At 42.0% G+C, this 14121-nt stretch overlaps 1 protein-coding gene across 1 annotated transcript; it reads right to left on the bottom strand.

Annotated features, from left to right (window-relative positions):
* Window positions 1-514: 514 nt before the first annotated feature.
* Window positions 515-13738, bottom strand: LOC139454584 (ileal sodium/bile acid cotransporter-like). The gene is made up of 3 exons (XM_071236385.1): window positions 12704-13738; window positions 9305-9476; window positions 515-5418 (listed from the first exon to the last, which is right to left on the bottom strand). The coding sequence occupies exons 1-3, from the start codon at window positions 13298-13300 to the stop codon at window positions 4736-4738; spliced, it is 1452 nt and encodes a 483-aa protein (XP_071092486.1). The 5' UTR covers window positions 13301-13738; the 3' UTR covers window positions 515-4735.
* Window positions 13739-14121: the final 383 nt, after the last annotated feature.

Consider the following 14121-nt stretch of genomic DNA (forward strand, 5'->3'; position numbering starts at 1 on the left):
AGCTGTGACCCAGCTTGAATAGCTGTGACCTAGCTTGTATAGGTATGACCCAGCTTGTATAGCTGTGATCCAGCTTGTATAACTGTGACCCAGCTTGTATAGCTGTGACCCAGCTTGTATAGTTATGACCTAGCTTGTATAGCTGTGACCCAGCTTGTATAGTTATGACCAAGCTTGTATAGCTGTGACCCAGCTTGTATAGGTATGACCCAGCTTGTATAGGTGTTACCCAGCTTGTATAGCTGTGACCCAGCTTGTATAGCTGTGATCCAGCTTGTATAGCTGTGACCCAGCTTGTATAGCTGTGACCCAGCTTGTATAGGTGTGATCCATCTTGTATAGCTGTGACCCAGCTTGTATAGGTATGACCCAGCTTGTATAGCCGTGACCCAGCTTGTATAGCTGTGATCCAGCTTGTATAGCTGTGACCCACCGCCACTGTGCTGAAAGAACATCCTCGTTATTTGTTGTCCAGGTGTGTACCCGGTACATGTTTCAAAATAATAAGGAAATGAACAGAATGACTATTTATTATTCACAAAAATACTTACATAACTATATATTCAACTATATGTATTACATTGCAAGAGACACAAGTGAAAGGGGAATCATCTACAGGTGTTTGCGGGTACTTGCAGGAACAGAGCAGCCCTGCCACTGCCACTGCATCCAAGTTCTAAAGTGTACAACCACACACTTTCAGACCTCAATAACAACTTGTTAAGATCCAGTAATTACCAAGTCCCAAGATTGCACACGTGCAACAGTAACTGCCCATGAAACATTCATGCAGGTAACATTCCTTAGAAACTTACAGAGATATAACCATGTGTTATCGTGTTTGAAAGATATAACAATGTGATATCGTGTTTGAATGATATAACCATGTGTTATCGTGTTTGTAATCTTTGTATCTCATGACCTTGACCTCTGACCATTTCATAACATGTATCAAAAATATTCCACAGGGCCATTGGGATAAAGTACATGGATTAATAATCTCTCATGATCAGTGAGTTTTAGACATTAAAAAAACCCTAGCAGTTGTGTTTCACAGTGCTACTGGTAATACTGACGACAGAGATCAAGGCATCCCCAACTCTGACATCACACCTGAGTATTGTTGTTTTGGTAGGTATACACGATTGTGGCAGGGGTGTGGTAGCCATGTTCCCCATCACCAACAGGGATGGAATATACATACCAACATGTAGCCATGAACCTACATAGAGCAATCAATACAATCAATATAGAGAAAACACACAGCAGCACTCGTCAACTCCATCCAAGATATCACCATCCAGGATATCACCATCCAACCAGTACAACCCTTGACAGAAACTGTCACCATCAACTCTGTGTTTAGCTACAAAAGTCGCAACAAAATCATTCAAATTCTACTTGTTCATACATTAGAGAAGAGCATTTATGGGTGTCAACTTCTTTTTAATGAGGATCAGAAAGTTTCGGAGTATATGCTTACTCCTTCACCTGAATGCCTTTGAAGGACTTGTTCATACATTGTGGTTCAATTAGTATATTTTCAGACAACAGCAAGTTCATATTAAATTTTTGTTATAAAAATATTTAGAAGAAATATATTGGTCAGCTGATACTGCCCAACACTGGTCAGACAGAGTGTTGATGTCATAATGAACATGTAACCAGAACGAGCGTCGTATTCTTTCTTTCGATTCATGGTCCTGCCGGTTTGATGTTTCACACATGTATAGAGTATCAACAACAACAACAACAACAACAACATCATCATGTTTCCAGCTTCTACAATGGAAAGTGTGCAGCAGCATCAGGATATGGAACACGGGGAGTTTCCCTGACCCAACTTCACCACACTCATCAAGGCCAGATCCATGATGGTGATCCTGGGGTTGGAACTGCAGTTCTTGGGAGTCCACACAAGGCTTGGACAGGAAGTGATGTCATGGCAGTGAAATGCATAATTTGGTCCCGTTCAAAAATGTTCAATCGCCAAATAAAGTAAAACATGTTAAGATTTGTACTTAAACAGGAACAAAGACATAACTGCTCCCTACAGGAAATCATAGAGAAAATCTCACCCCAGTGTCTTTTGTTGATACTTTTTATATCAAAAGACACGAGGGTGAAGTTTTAGTTTTCATCCTACATCATTCTGTCAACTTTTTCAGTTTGTAGACAGTAATAAGCAGTGTCTTAAGTGTAAAAAGTACTGCTAGCAGCTTCAGTAGCAGAGCCGTTAGTGATGTCATTTGATTGTGATGTCATGGTAACCAATGAGAGCCAGTTTTGGATAATAAATAATGTTATAATATACATAGTGACAGGAAGTCCAGGTGAGTCTACCACATGGACATCCACGTCAGGTAAACCACACATGTATGTGTCCATATTCACACAAGACTATAACCAACAACACACAGGCCACATGTATGTGTCCACACTCACACAAGACTATAACCAACAACACACAGGCCACATGTATGTGTCCACACTCACACAGACTATAACCAACAACACACAGGCCACATGTATGTGTCCACATTCTCACAGACTATAACCAACAACACACAGGCCACATGTAGGTGTCCTCATTCACACAGACTATAACCAAAAACACACAGGCCACATGTATGTGTCCACACTCACACAAGACTATAACCAACAACACACAGGCCACATGTATGTGTCCACACTCACACAAGACTATAACCAACAACACACAGGCCACATGTATGTGTCCACACTCACACCAGACTATAACCAACAACACACAGGCCACATGTATGTGTCCTCATTCACACAGACTATAACCAACACACACAGGCCACATGTATGTGTCCACACTCACACCAGACTATAACCAACAACACACAGGCCACATGTATGTGTCCACACTCACACAGACTATAACCAACAACACACAGGCCACATGTATGTGTCCACACTCACACAAGACTATAACCAACAACACACAGGCCACATGTATGTGTCCACACTCACACAGACTATAACCAACAACACACAGGCCACATGTATGTGTCCACACTCACACAAGACTATAACCAACAACACACAGGCCACATGTATGTGTCCACACTCACACAGACTATAACCAACAACACACAGGCCACATGTATGTGTCCACACTCACACAAGACTATAACCAACAACACACAGGAACAGATACAAGGTCTTTTGGAGAATCTGTTAATGTTTACCATACACGGATATTTTCTCATTGACTTCACAAACCACGCCTCTCTCACCCTCACACATGGATGTCACAGCTGATGGGAGACATCCGGGATGAAATGGATGCAGGTTTGGCATATGTAGATTAAGGCACATACATACTGGGGTATCATCTTCATAAAAATAGCCTCGTACTAAGCTGATTATACATATGGCAGCAACTTACGGACTTATCATATTATGCTCCAAGGTCAAAGGGAGACAACTTTGAGATTATAGTTTCAAAACAACTCACAGATAATTCCATGAGGTTCCTGATAGTACGAGTGATACAACCTGCATGTCCAGTCTATGAACCAGTGTATAAACATGGTCCACAAGACCCAGGGCTTGCAGTCCTGCAGTAGGTCACTATACTAAATACATGATCATACATCATTCATCATAACAATATCAAACGCAACTCTTCACATAATGCGGTCTTCCCACCAATGTGATTTGTGAAGCTGGTGTGCATACAGACACCAATGCTTGGTCAGTGTTCTTGTGTTTAGGACACTCTTAAGCATTATGTATTTAACAGTACACACCAGAAAAACGGGACTATTAAGCGCAAAAAAAAGAAAAGAATTGGTTCTTTTGAAAATATAGTACGAGCGGGTAGTAGTTTGTGTTTTGCTTGTTCCAACTAGTATGTAACCACCTAAATAGTTGTGGACCATCAACCTGGGAAAGTGCCTCCCTTCATGAACATGCATACAAACTCCTCATGCCGCCATTACCATAACATATATACATGTATATTGGAACACCATTGTTTTTAGGTGTTAGGAGTTTTAAATTCTTTTTGAAAATGAACATGAAAACTAATTGTGCTGAGAACTGAGAACCAAGACTATTTTTTTTTAGCCTTACCATGGTGACATTGATTGATCAAGTGGGGTAGAAAACGTGGATGTAAACTGTCACTGGTCAATGTGGGTGTATCTATAACACTGTCATAAAACTTGTTAAAAGACTACCTTTCATAAAACATAGGATTGGCCATCATACTGACCAGTATTGACCAAGCAGAACCAGCAGTCCCACATATCGGGAGACGTGTGGTTCCATTACGCCTGCGGACAACCATAGAACCCTTGTACAAAATATAGCATTTTATAGCCATTTATAACTTCTGACAACCCTGGGATTGTACAGTGGATGCACAGTGTAGAATGCAGACAGGAAATTGTCGACCAAAAGCCAATCTAGCCAGTATGATCTTTGATTGTGTGATTTTCGAAGTATGATCTTTGATGTACAATCCTTTACAACACTGTCACCTAATTACTGCTACTGATGTAAATGTTTTGCACACAACAATCATTGGCCATGCTAACGTTCATGTCCAACTCCTGGCTACAGGAATGAGACACAGACACAGAGGTCTCTCCTGTTTCCACGGACGGTCAGGCAGCACGAGGCAGCAGGTCATGAAGTTGCTGTGGAACATTAGAAGAAGCCACATGTTGATAGGAACGTACTCTCCTCGTACACCTACCTACCCCTCTAGCGTATCTCCGTGATCCTTGCTGTTGGCAATTTCATAGACTGGAGCCCTAGATGAGGCCTTGGAAGAATTGTGTGAATTACCAATCATGTCGGCATGGTCATCACAACTGGCCTTGGTGTTCACGGGATATTTCTTGAAGCATCTTTTCCTGATTTCAATATACAGAATGGCAATGACCAAGGGGATGGGAGTGAAGATGGCAGAAGCTATAGGAGCTACTATGCTGATATCTTTAGCTGGGGCAGGCAGGGAAAATCTCAACAAAACTATAGCTATTCCTGTATTTTGAATTCCAGTTTCAATGGCAATAGTGATGATATTTTTCTTTGACTGCCGAGCAAAGAAGGCAACAAGTCCCCCAAAGAAGAAGCCACAGTATGGCAGAAGGCAGCCGACGATGAGGACCACTGGTTCAAGCAGGCGGAATATGTACCAGTTCGCGTACACCCCAACGGTGAAAACAAACACAAGGAAGATGACAGTAATTGGTCGAATAATCTTCACCAGTTTCTTGGCCCATTCTGGTCTCTTGTGCTGGATGAGGAGACCGATGGCGATGGGGATGACCAGCCCCACGAGGGACGCGAAGATGTTGGTGAATGGAATCTTCAGGTTAGTTCCCTTAGCCAGGACATGCGTCCCCAGTGTAAACAACCAGAGGGGGATCAGAGCTGAAACATGACAACACAGACATCACCACAGACATCAGCACAGTCAACACAGACATCAACATAGTCAACACAGACATCAACATAGTCAACACAGTCATCACCACAGACATCACCACAGTCAACACAGACATCAACATAGTCAACACAGACATCACCACAGACATCACCACAGTCAACACAGACATCAACATAGTCAACACAGACATCAACATAGTCAACACAGTCATCACCACAGACATCACCACAGACATCACCACAGACATCACCACAGACATCATCACAGTCAACACAGACATCAACACAGACATCAACACAGACATCACCACAGACATCACCACAGACATCACCACAGACATCAACACAGTCAACACAGACATCAACACAGACATCAACACAGACATCAACACGGTCAACACAGACATCAACACAGACATCAACACAGACATCAACACAGACATGAACACAGACATCAACACAGACATAAACACAGTCAACACAGTCAACACAGACATCAACACAGACATCAACACAGACATCAACACAGACATCACCACAGACATCAACACAGACATCAACACAGACATCACCACAGACATCACCACAGACATCACCACAGACATCACCACAGACATCAACACAGTCAACACAGACATCAACACAGACATCAACACAGACATCAACACAGACATCAACACAGTCAACACAGTCAACACAGACATCAACACAGACATCAACACAGACATCACCACAGACATCAACACAGACATCAACACAGTCAACACCACAGACATCACCACAGACATCAACACAGACATCACCACAGACATCAACACAGACATCAACACAGACATCAACACAGTCAACACAGACATCACCACAGACATCAACATAGTCAACACAGACATCAACACAGACAGCAACACAGACATCACCACAGACATCAACACAGACAGCAACATAGACATCAACACAGACATCAACACAGTCAACACAGACATCAACACAGACATCACCACAGACATCAACACAGTCAACACAGACATCACCACAGACATCAACATAGTCAACACAGACATCAACACAGACAGCAACACAGACATCAACACAGACATCACCACAGACATCAACACAGACAGCAACATAGACATCAACACAGACATCAACACAGTCAACACAGACATCAACACAGACATCAACACAGACATCAACATAGTCAACACAGTCAGCTATGTCAACTCAGACATCAACACAGTCAACTCTGACATCGCCACAGTCAACATAGACATCACCACAGACATCACCACAGACATCAACACAGTCAACACAGACATCAACACAGTCAGCTATGCCAACTCAGACATCACCACAGGCAACTCAGACATCAACACAGGCAACACAGACATCACCACAGTCAACTCAGACATCACCACAGTCAACTCAGACATCACCACATACATCACCACAGACATCAACAGTCAGCTATGTCAACTCATACATCACCACAGTCAACTCAGACATCAACACAGTCCACACAGACATCACCACAGACATCACCACAGACATCAACATAGTCAACACTGACATCAACACAGTCAGCTATGTCAACTCAGACATCACCACAGTCAACTCAGACATCAACACAGTCAACACAGACATCAACACTGTCAACTCAGACATCAACACAGACATCATCACAGACATCAACAGTCAGCTATGTCAACTCAGACATCACCACAGTCAACTCAGACATCACCACAGTCAACTCAGACATCACCACAGTCAACACAGACATCAACACAGTCAACTCAAACATCAACACAGTCAACTACATCAACAGTCAACTACATCAACAGTCAACTCAGACATCAACACAGTCAATTCAGACATCACCACAGTCAACTCAGACATCAACACAGTCAGCTATGTCAACACAGACATCAACACAGTCAACTCAGACATCAACACAGTCAACTCAAACATCAACACAGTCAACTCAGACATCAACACAGTCAACTCAGACATCAACACAGTCAGCTATATCAACTCAGACATCAACACAGTCAGCTATGTCAACACAGACATCACCACAGTCAACTCAGACATCAACAGTCAACGCAGACATCAACACAGTCAAGTCAGACATCAACACAGTCAATTCAAACATCAACACAGTCAACTCAGACATCACCACAGTCAACTCAGACATCAACACAGTCAGCTATGTCAACACAGACATCAACACAGTCAACTCAGACATCAACACAGTCAACTCAAACATCAACACAGTCAACTCAGACATCAACACAGTCAACTCAGACATCAACACAGTCAGCTATATCAACTCAGACATCAACACAGTCAGCTATGTCAACACAGACATCACCACAGTCAACTCAGACATCAACAGTCAACGCAGACATCACCACAGTCAACACAGTCATCACCACAGTAAACTCAGACATAAACACAGTCAACTCAAACATCAACACAGTCAACTCAGACATCACCACAGTCAACTCAGACATCAACACAGTCAGCTATGTCAACTCAGACATCAACACAGTCAGTTAAGTCAACTCAGACATCAACACAGTCAGGTATGTCAACACAGACATCACCACAGTCAACTCAGACATCAACAGTCAACGCAGACATCACCACAGTCAACGCAGACATCACCACAGTCAACACAGACATCAACAGTCAACTCAGACATCAACAGTCAACGCAGACATCACCACAGTCAACACAGACATCACCACAGTCAACTCAGACATCAACACAGTCAACTCAAACATCAACACAGTCAACTCAGACATCACCACAGTCAACTCAGACATCAACAGTCAACTCAGATATAAACACAGTCAACAAAGACATCAACACAGTCAACTACATCAACAGTCAACTTCATCAACAGTCAACTCTATCAATGGAAACACAGCAACTCAGACATCAACACAGCAGGGTTTCCCCTGATGCAGAATTCTTGCGTATATGACTCTCAATTAAGGAAAAATACGTCCAGAAATTGTTTACCAGCTTTGGAATGAAAATATTACAATTACTCACCTGAACTTGATTTATAAACATTATCTGAAGACAATATATGCAAACATCTTAAAATTTACGTCTAGTTTTTCATTAATCATACAATAAAACATTTGACTCCCAAAAATTCATAGGCTGAGTCAAGGTGACTCTCAGATATTGGAGTCTAGGGGGAACCCTGACACAGTCATCTCAGACATCAACACAGTCAACACAGACATCACCACAGTCAGCTATGTCAACACAGACATCAACACAGTCAACTCAGACATCACCACAGTCAACTCAGACATCAACACAGCAACTCGGACATCACCACAGTCAGCTATGTCAACACAGACATCAACACAGTCAACTCGGACATCAACACAGTCAGCTATGTCAACACAGACATCAACACAGTCAACTCAGACATCACCACAGTCAACTCAGACATCAACACAGCAACTCGGACATCACCACAGTCAGCTATGTCAACACAGACATCAACACAGTCAACTCGGACATCACCACAGTCAGCTATGTCAACACAGACATCAACACAGTCAACTCGGACATCAACACAGTCAACTCAGACATCAACAGTCAACTCAGACATCAACACAGCAACTCGGACATCAACAGTCAACTCAGACATCAACACAGTCAACTCGGACATCAACACAGCAACTCGGACATCAACACAGTCAACTCAGACATCAACACAGTCAACTCAGACATCAACACAGCAAGTCGGACATCAACACAGTCAGTGATCTGAAATTATCTGTTTTTTTGTTGTGAAGGTGATATTTGTGATATTGATAGAGGGAAGTCCTCTCTTGTTGCTCGTTACCTAGAGAAGCCACAGTACTGATGAATGTCATGGTAACGCTGAGAGAGACATCTCCTCCAATCAGGTATGAGTATATGTTGCTGGCAGAGCCCCCTGGTGAGCAGCCAAGGGCAAAGAACCCCAGACGTAGTGAAGGCTGGAAGGCAATGAAGTATGCGAACAGGAATGATATCTGAAACATAAACTTGTGTGAGTTAGGTGTGAGTTACATGGTATCTGCAGTAAGGTGACCAGGCATTATCTGCAATAGGCATTAGCTGCACCACGCATTATCTGCACCGGGCATTGGCTGCACCAGGCATTAGCTGCACCGGGCATTAGCTGCACCACGCATTATCTGCACCGGGCATTGGCTGCACAAGGCATTAGCTGCACAAGGCATTAGCTGCACCGGGCATTAGCTGCACCAGGCATTATCTGCACCGGGCATTGGCTGCACCAGGCATTAGCTGCACCGGGCATTAGCGGCACCGGGCATTTGCTGCACCGGGCATTAGCTGCACCGGGCATTAGCTGCACCGGGCATTTGCTGCACCGGGCATTAGCTGCACCGGGCATTAGCTGCACCGGGCATTAGCTGCACCTGATCAGAGGCTCAGGTTCAACCCCAAGTCTGTGCATCAAATGCAAACAATTCCTTAAGTTTCCAATGACTAGTATAAATGTTGTGGCTTTGAAAAGCAGACTTACTTTCTCTGAGAAGCATTTAGAAGTTGAAGTACTCAGGAAGGACAAGATATATGGATGAACAACTGTAATACAATTAGGATCGACCTTTCAGTGTAGGTTCTAACACTGTTATCAAGCATGTGACCAACACCAATGGGTGCAGGCTAAAATGGCACCACACCAAAACGTCACCGATTTTTCAGGCGTAAAGCTTCTAATTGTCAGGCATAAAGGTTTCTATTTTGTCAGGCGTAAAGGTTTCTATTTGTAAGGCATAAAGGCTTCTATTTGTCAGGCGTAAAGGCTTCTATTTGTCAGGCATAAAGGCTTCTATTTGTCAGGCGTAAAGGTTTCTATTTGTCAGGCATAAAGGTTTCTATTTTGTCAGGCGTAAAGGTTTCTAATTGTCAGGCATAAAGGTTTCTATTTTGTCAGGCGTAAAGGCTTCTATTTGTCAGGCATAAAGGCTTCTATTTGTCAGGCATAAAGGCTTTTATTTGTCAGGCATAAAGGCTTCTATTTGTCAGGCGTAAAGGCTTCTATTTGTCAGGCATAAAGGCTTCTATTTGTCAGGCATAAAGGCTTCTATTTGTCAGGCGTAAAGGCTTCTATTTGTCAGGCATAAAGGCTTCTATTTGTCAGGCATAAAGGCTTCTATTTGTCAGGCGTTAAGGCTTCTATTTGTCAGGCATAAAGGCTTCTATTTGTCAGGCGTTAAGGCTTCTATTTGTCAGGCGTTAAGGCTTCTATTTGTCAGGCGTTAAGGCTTCTATTTGTCAGGCATAAAGGCTTCTATTTGTCAGGCGTTAAGGCTTCTATTTGTCAGGCGTTAAGGCTTCTATTTGTCAGGCATAAAGGCTTCTATTTGTCAGGCATTAAGGCTTCTATTTGTCAGGCGTTAAGGCTTCTATTTGTCAGGCGTTAAGGCTTCTATTTGTCAGGCGTAAACAGCACCTCTCTTAATATCAATTAGAATGAATTATGTAGTTGAATTTATACTTAATTTACATGTTATTTATCATGTTATGTTGTTTATGATGGTTTTACATTGTCATTACTTGTTTTCCAGTTATTCACAGATATTCACAGATATTCACAGTTGTCAATGATACAGCATGTTGTTTTTTACTTACATTCTTCTCACTTGCAACACATCAAAAGGCCGTTGTGATTCATTGTGATCTGACAGCACTCACTCACTTACTTAGTTTGGGTTTTAACATGTGCTTTCCAACATATGTAAATTTCACGCACAGGCTCACCAGGCCATTTAGTGATGTCGAGAAAGGATGTCGAGAAAGGATGTCGAGAATTTTGAAATATGCCATGGTGGGGGAACTAAAGGAGTTTGTGAGGTTATGTGTTTTTATAGATTTATGATTTATGTTTTATTGGTTGTGTTTTTTTAAATGTGGAAGAGTAGACCTATTTGATGAGATAAATGCCTAGTGCTTTATAGGTTTGTAAGTTGTTGAAGGGGTTTAATTGAGTTGCTAGTCATTTGGTTGTTGTAGTTTAGTGTGGATTTGAGTGTCGTTCTGTGTTGTTGGTAATGTGTGACATGTAGTATTAAGTGTTCAGGAGTTTCTGAAGTTTGGTTGCAATGTGGGCATTTACCGGTTGATGTTTTTTAATTTGATGTAGGTGTGAGTTTAGTTCAGGGTGGCCTGTTTGTAATTTGGTTATTGCCCTGTCAATGTTTTTTGTTTTATGATGGATTTGGGTTTTTGAGTGGCTTTTGTAGCAGGTGTTTAGATTGCAGTTTGATTTCTGATAGTTTTTTTGCCCCTTTTGGAAGATTTTTTCCTTAGTAATATATTTAATTTTGTTTGTAGATATTTGAAGGTTGATGCTTACTTCTTCTAATTTAAGTGCTGATTCAGCTGCTTTGTTGGCGTGTTCGGTACCAAATGTTGAACACTTCACAATTATTGATGTTTGCAAATGACCATGTGAGTTTAATTTCATTTTTTTCAGAACCAAGGTAAAAACAAAAAAGGTGCTTGAGGCGAGGTGACATTTTGCTGAGGTGCCAGTTTAGCTATAACCCACACCAACAGTGTTAAAACCTACCCCGAAACAACACTCCAAATTGTAAGAAAGAAGTTGTTTGTCCATATATCTTATCCTTACTTAGAACCGACTTGCATATCATTGATGACAGAACTAACAATCAGAAAGAGGATTTAATTTATTTTTATTATATTGAAAGTGACGTTAAAATATAATGTTAAAATACCTCTGAACTTAAGAATTTGATTTGGATTTTGTCTGGACACTAGATAGCTTTGAGCTACATCTGCAAAACTAGATGTTTATTTTATTAAAACCATGAGCCTAAATATTTTTTACCCAAACACCTTGCAACAATCTATATTTTGTTCAACAATCTGAAGCAGAATAACTTTTTTCAGTCATTTTCTGGGACAATAAGTTTTTTGGGGATAAAATCCCAGCATGCACACAAATACAGAATATGAAATGGTCGGCCCCTAATCTTCCAGTCTGAAAGCATGATGACCTCCGCATGTCTGAGGACAAATAACATGAATATCTCACGGCAACGTTAAAGCGTACGGGTGTCCGAATAGGGACAAAAGTTAACTGAAAAGTGCAAATGTGTCAGTCACAATTAATAATTATCAACATCACATTAGAGCTAAGGTATTTATGTTTAAATGAAATTAAATTTGAATACATAAAATAAAACAAAGTAAAAGTTGTACATACCACTGGCATCAGGATAAACTGGGATGCTAGTCCTGTGATTGGTGCAATTGGTCTCTTCATGGTCTCCTTGACAACAGGAATTTCAACTTTACAGCCCATGGCAATATTTGCCACAACAACAAGGCAAATGACCACCACATTAAACACAGTGTCAATGGGTCTCGTTTTACGACTTACAATAATTTCATATTTTTTATCCAACTCACACCAAGTGTTAGCCGAGTTACTTCCCTTAGATAGGCACGACCCATTGCCGGAGGCTAAATCGGAACTGTTCGATAAAACTTTGACATATGTTTGCCCTAAAAATAACCCTCGTATCTGAATGGTAGCATTTTCAGTTATGGGTAACACGTCTTTCCCAGTGACCACGGCGATCTTTGGGTCCTCGGTAACGAAATGCACGAATGCGGATGTGGGTCTTGCGCTGTCCAAAGTTGTGTTGAAAACGATACTCTTCACGTCACTCTCGTCGATCAGTACGGGTGTTTCAGTCAATGCATCGAGCTTCAACGTTCCCGCAAATCCATGACGTATATGTAACAGAAATCCGCACAACACTGTCACAAACCACCGGAATGGACACAGCCCCTTCATGTTTCAGACGTCGGTCACTCGGTCGGCTTTCTGACGACCAGATCATGAAACAGGTATCGGCGTTTGTGAATGCATATCACGGCCTAAACTCATCTACCATTATGGGTCGGCGCCATCAACTACCTGTCTGACCTGCCACCTGTGTTATGTAATATCCGTGTCAGATATAGACGAGGTGTGACCTCCCCGACTTTGTTGACAAATCAAAGTCCACGGTTAATTAAAAACTGTGGCTGACGCTCCTGAAACGAACTCGGAATGGCAGCCCACCCAGCGCTTTCCTGCTGGTTTGTGAGTTGCTCCTTGCCGTCGGCTGTGACTTAATAAACCGTAAGGTAAATTACCTTCACGCGTCACTAGATGAAGAGGAAATAAACCGCATCAAATAAACATTTGGATGATTTGACATTGGCAGTTACAAGTCTATAGCCCAAGATCCTGTTTCTCTTGATATTTTGTATTTTTGAATGTGTGTCTAAGAAACAGATTTTATGTACAACTTACAAATTAACCAGAGTAAAAATATCATAGTTATTATATGTTGTTGTTCGCGTGTATATGTTCCTTATATATCTGCCTTGTCGAGTCCTTTCAATATTAAGTTGATGGGCGTTATAGTGAGGAAGTAGCGTAGGTTCTTATGGGCGTGTTAGTAACGTCGCCTGAGTGGTTGTAGCCCGCTAGGACGTGTATCCCCGTCATCTGATGGCAGATACAGTATGTGAGTGCTCTGTGATCCAGCGACTACCGTCTGTGGTATTGTAGCAGTGCGATAACGGCTGTGTAGTCTACTCACGGGGCGGGTGATAAGTAGTCATTGA

The sequence above is a fragment of the Haliotis cracherodii genome, unplaced genomic scaffold (assembly GCF_022045235.1).
Source record: "Haliotis cracherodii isolate W230 unplaced genomic scaffold, xgHalCrac1.p SCAF_10, whole genome shotgun sequence".
NCBI lineage: Eukaryota > Metazoa > Mollusca > Gastropoda > Lepetellida > Haliotidae > Haliotis > Haliotis cracherodii.